This window comes from Saccostrea cucullata, unplaced genomic scaffold, assembly GCF_032062105.1.
Source record: "Saccostrea cucullata isolate Sc308-1 unplaced genomic scaffold, CSIRO_AGI_Scuc_v1 ctg3886, whole genome shotgun sequence".
Taxonomy (NCBI): domain Eukaryota; kingdom Metazoa; phylum Mollusca; class Bivalvia; order Ostreida; family Ostreidae; genus Saccostrea; species Saccostrea cuccullata.
This window is the reverse complement of record NW_026939963.1, coordinates 50,594-56,082: the sequence shown is the minus strand read 5'-3', so window position 1 is coordinate 56,082 and position 5,489 is coordinate 50,594. Positions and strand designations below refer to the sequence as shown.

At 32.3% G+C, this 5,489-nt stretch overlaps 1 protein-coding gene across 1 annotated transcript; it reads left to right on the top strand.

Moving 5' to 3' along the window:
- Positions 1–1,051: 1,051 nt before the first annotated feature.
- Positions 1,052–3,016, top strand: LOC134254352 (uncharacterized). The gene has a single exon (XM_062736878.1). It carries the CDS (start codon positions 1,052–1,054, stop codon positions 3,014–3,016), a length of 1,965 nt encoding a protein of 654 aa, XP_062592862.1.
- Positions 3,017–5,489: the final 2,473 nt, after the last annotated feature.

Below are 5,489 nucleotides of genomic sequence, written 5' to 3'. Positions count from 1 at the left end.
TTTTGCAGTATCAAAAAAGCAATTCTACAAAATAATTTTTTGGCCATGTTGCATGGGGATTTTTTTTTTGCACACCTCTTCAACAACTGTTCAATGTGCCGTTTTAATACTGATTTAGCTGTAGTATGAAGTTTTGGAAGATACTTTTAATTAAAATGCATAAATGTACATAAACAGGAATTTAATAGAAACTTTCTAATATACCAAATTTAAATCAAATTAGGAATTTTACAGTTTCGAACAGCTGATGATACACATTTCAATAATTTCTAATAATTTCAATAATTTCTAATAATGCCGAATTTCATGAGGATAAAAAGTCTTTCAGTTATCAGTGAATCAGGCTATCTACAGGGCCGGATCGTAGGAACCGGGCACGGGGGGAGGAGGGTATGTTCGTCCCATATAATTTTGCCGTTGTATAAAATTCTGTAGAAAACATAAATAATAATAAGTGTTTTCTCAAAAATAATGTCTTATAAGTTTTTTTTCATTTGGTTTTAAACTAAAAATCTAAATTTATACATTTTTCCTTTATTATTTACCTATATATTGTGTTTTGATTCTAAATTACTTATTCCAAAGACACTATCCATGTTTTCTTCAATTCAGTCTTTTGCAAAAGCTTTATTCTGTTTGCGTTTTTATATTTTCTTATAGTTTGAGTTTCGATGAAAGATGCTGTGATTTGAATTAAATCATGTAAATTTTATTGCATTTTTTCAGCATTACTAGTATCAATTTACAATTTAACATCAACATATATCATTGTTTTTAAATAATATATATCCTTTTAATTTTCAACCAGTTACTAAGTATTAAAACTTGTTTTGAAGTACTGTAATATTAGGGGACCTTTTATCCTTCAACATTTTATACGAGTAAGTCAAGATTAGGTAAACCTTACTCAGTTTTATAGCGTGCAACAGAAATGCGACTCAGGTAATCCCGACTCAACTGGGGTTTAAACCCGGCTTACGTGATCCACGGATCAACCACTGAGCTGTACTTATCTGAACCATAGGTACGCAACCGGCCATAAGTGTGTTAAATGGGTGAATCAAAAAACGATACCCCTTTCGATAACCCTGAGAGTGACCAATGTCATTGTCCGATATGTCTAGAGAAGGTAAGAAATCCGAAATATCTACCGTGTTATCACACATTTTGTGAGTCGTATATACAGACTTATATTTCAAGTACGGCGACACGTAAGGACAATGAAACGCTAAAATCGATGATAGAGTGTCCAGTGTGTCGTAGATGTATCGAGGCTCCGCGGAATGACATTTCAAGTGAAGATTGGGCATCAGAATTACCAAAGAATAAACTTATACTGACTTTATCTGTAGACCCTGGGCAAGATGAAAATAAAAACTGCATGTTTTGCAAACGACTGGAGAAAACTGTACTTGCAAACCACTGGTGTAAATCTTGTATAGAAGCCATTTGCGAAGATTGCAAATCGTTACACAGAGCTGCACCAAGCCTGCAAAATCATAAAATTGTAAAACTTTCCAACATCAAGGAGGTGAACAGTGAAATTGAGATAGAAGAGTCATGTCCGTTACATACAGGGAAGGTTATTGATGTGTTTTGCCACGACCATCAGGAGCTATGTTGTAGTGTTTGCCTTGTCAAACAGCATAAATTGTGTAAGAATGTAAACACACTTGAAGATAAAGCTCATGAGGTTGACCGAGAAAGCATTCGAAAGACTGCTTTCAAATATATTAGTTTGGAGAAAACTGTTCAAGATATTCTATTAGAAAATCAAAATAAAGTATCAGAACTTAACACAAGGAAGCAAGAAATATGTATGACCACTGAAGAGAAAGTTCAAGAAATAAAATCATTAGTGGACAATGCACATGCCATGTGGCTTAAACGCTTTGAACAGAATCACGCAGACTCCGTTGGAAACATCGAAATTGCTTCCGAGGAGTTGAGGAGGTTTTTCACTACAGTACATGAAGCAAGAACCATGCTACAGTCAGTGTTGAAGAGTGGGTCTTCAAAACAATTGTTTGTCACAAATTATAAATTACAGAATCAGATTTCTGACCACATCACTCGTTTGAAGTCTTTGGATATTTGGAAATTTCCGGAAGATTACAAACAATACAACTCGGATTTTCTGAGTCAAATTTCCAATACAAATGAGTTTGAAGACGTAGTGTTGTCTAAACAACAATCTACGGCGGTGGACAGAATTTTATTGGGTGCTCAAGACATGTCTAAAAAAGACTGGATGAAAGTCACCTTTAACAAATTATCACAGATTACCGGTTTCTCAGAGAGAGTTTATTATGGTTTGTTTATACATGATACAAAGATTGTTCTATCTCTGTCAGACCCACCTTCGCTGAAGATTTACGACATCAGTAAGGCCACAGGAGAATGCATTCACACTGAGAAGTGTCAGGACAAACCGCACGGCATCTGTCACTCCGGTCTGAGCTTGAATGAAATTTATGTGTCTTTTAAAAACTTTATCAATCATTATCGAATTGATGTTGCAGAAACTACAACATTTACAATTCTTAAAACCATTCAGTTAGAAGAACCCATGTTGGCAATTTCTTGTGGGCCAACCGCAGCATTTGCAGCCAATGATACTAAGAGAATGATATGTTCTTTGGACTTTAGCGTTATCCATAGTTCAGCATATAAACATAGTGGAGTTGTACCCTTTGTGGCCTCGTCACTAATATCAGATTTACATTGTTTCATAAGAGATGAAATGGTTATAGTTGTGGATGGAAATAACAAAGAAATTTTCAGGAGCACTCGGCATGGAAATCTACGTGGTCTTGCATTTGATTTAAAAGACAATACTTTCGTTTGTAAGCATAAGTCAACTAAACTAAAACAATTTAAATGCGACAAGAGCGAGAGTAGAGACATTGTTCTAGAAGGCATGACAGAAACTTACAACGTTATACTTCATCCAGCGGGAGAGAAGATTTTGGTGTTAGACTACTGTAAAAAATGTTGTGTATACCAAATATCGTAGAATTGGTTGATGCATGCGTGTACAATATACATGAATTTTATTCAAAATATGTTTTTTATACTTTCAAACATGGGCATTTATTTCTTAAGGTAGGTTGCGGGTTTGCTTTCGTCATTAATTTTGGTACACAATTTCGACGATTCGAGCGGTTGTTTTGTGCACATTTGATTATGACGTCAGTTACGTCCAAAGGCAACGTTACGTTGTTACCCGTTTAATTCTCTGCAAATGACTTCAAGTCTGTACGAATCAAGTAGATAAAAAAACAGTGCATGCTATTGTACGTAAATCTCGTACATGTTTTATAATCAAATTTCAGTTTGAATTCTGATGTGATTACATGTAATATCTTAGTACTAATCAAATGAAAGGAATAATTTATATTGTAAGTGTAACTGAATAAAACTGAAAAAATTCAATTAGAATAAAACAGCGTAAAAGTTATGGTTTGCAATAAAAATTGCTTAGAGGAAAACTTGAGGGGTTGTATGTGCGCAGGTTATTTGAAACTCAGGGAAACATGCGTATTGCATCATTACTGCCAATCAAATTTACGTTCAACAAATGGCGTCGTAGATATAAATAACGCCATAAATGCAAATTTTTAGCAGTACAATGTATTGAAAAAAAACTTTGAAATTATTTAGCAAAAAATCCAGCGAGAAGACACATTGATTTTTTTGTATTAAAAGTTTTGATTTTAACTCATCTTGACATTTTGAAATTCCTGACTAATTCGCCTACGTCTTTAGAAAGATATTCAACCTTTTTAAAAGAAACTATTTTCACAAAATTGGCTTAAAAACGTCATTTTTCCATACAATTCAATAGAAAAGCGAAAAAAAAAGTACTAACAACAATACCGCGTTTACAGTAATATAGCATTAAAACTACCCAGGCAAATTTAATAAAAATTGCATATAATACGCTGTGAATTGTAAGGAACACTACTAGTATATCAAATTTTCAGGATATTTTTTCTCGTAAGAAGTTTAATTTTACGCAGTAAACCCGCGACCTACCCTAAATAGGTTTTTATCATCAGATTCTTACTCAATTTCGGGCACCCGCACTTTTAGCCTAGGGCAATATGGATCAAATAATTTTTTCCCCAACAACAACCCAGTTCCATGATATCCTTTTACATTTTTACAGAATCCTATATAATCTTTTAAGGAATAATTTTTAATAACACTGTTGTATGATTGCCATAGAAATCTTTTATCATTCAATAACTTGTGTATTTCTTGTACATGTATATCAGTACGATAAAGATTTTCAAATATTTGTCTTGTTTTGCATGGGTTCATGGGCGATTTTCTAATCTTGTCTTTGGTAACATATACTCTTTCTGATAGCGTAATATTCAGTTTCTCTAATTCATCATCAGTTATATCACCTGAAAAAATAACAAATAAAATAACCTTGAACACCTCTAAAATACTGAAGAAGCATTTAAATACTGTTATTGTCAATATAGTGTTTATTCCAAAACACGAAGGCCACAAATAGAAAGGTAAATAATTAAGTTAGTGATTAAAAATGTTCAAAAAAGAAATTTGCATCAAACAAACTTTTTAAAATATTTACGTAATTTAAAAAAAAATCAAATACTTTCCTGACAACAGAGGACACATTAGATGAGTAGTCTTCTGTACGTAGAATTAACATCTGATCACGTGGGAATACTGACAGCCATTCTCGTAGATAAACACCATAACATCCTAAATGTATTCTCGTCTGTAAATGTATAAATTTTATTTCATTGAAAGGTAATTCTATTCAATTCATAACATATTTCTTTTCTCAAAACATGTTACAGACTGTAAGAACATTAAACTTAAGGTCTTTCCACCCCCACAATTTTAATAGTTCAACGTACAAAAACTGCATATATTTTTAATTTAACATAGTTTAAATTTACTTATTATTGCAATAAAGATATAGGTTGTCATATTATTTAAGACAGGAGACATATATAAACAGAACTGTATGTCAACATAAAAAAATGTGCATTTCTTAAACTCTTGTAAACAGTATTATAAAAATCATGTTAAAACTATTTCAAATGCATATTTCTGATGTTGATAGTTCTAAAATACAATGTATCCATACTTGCTACCTATAAGAAACTTTTGAATTTGAATATTAGGGAAACTATTTTACATTAGAAGTGAAATAAAGATACCTTAGAAGGAGTTATTGCCCTTGTAAACATTTTTAAAGATTAAATAACTGATTGAATAAAGAAAATATACATCTTTTAAATCCTTTTACTTAACAACATTTATCATCACACCTATTGAAAAGCATTCTTCCAAAAGATATTGTTCTATAGGGTATAAATTTAAATTAATAATAGTTTTTGCAAACCTATGACACCATGCGAGGGTGGAATTACCTTGAGATGGCGTATTGGAGCTAAGTAGTGAATGGATTATAACTTTAAATTTCTTTTGTTAACATGACCTTA

What these genes read in the sequence shown, in the direction of transcription:
- LOC134254352 (XM_062736878.1), top strand. Translation starts at nt 1,052, where the DNA reads ATGGGTGAATCAAAAAACGATACCCCTTTCGATAACCCTGAGAGTGAC.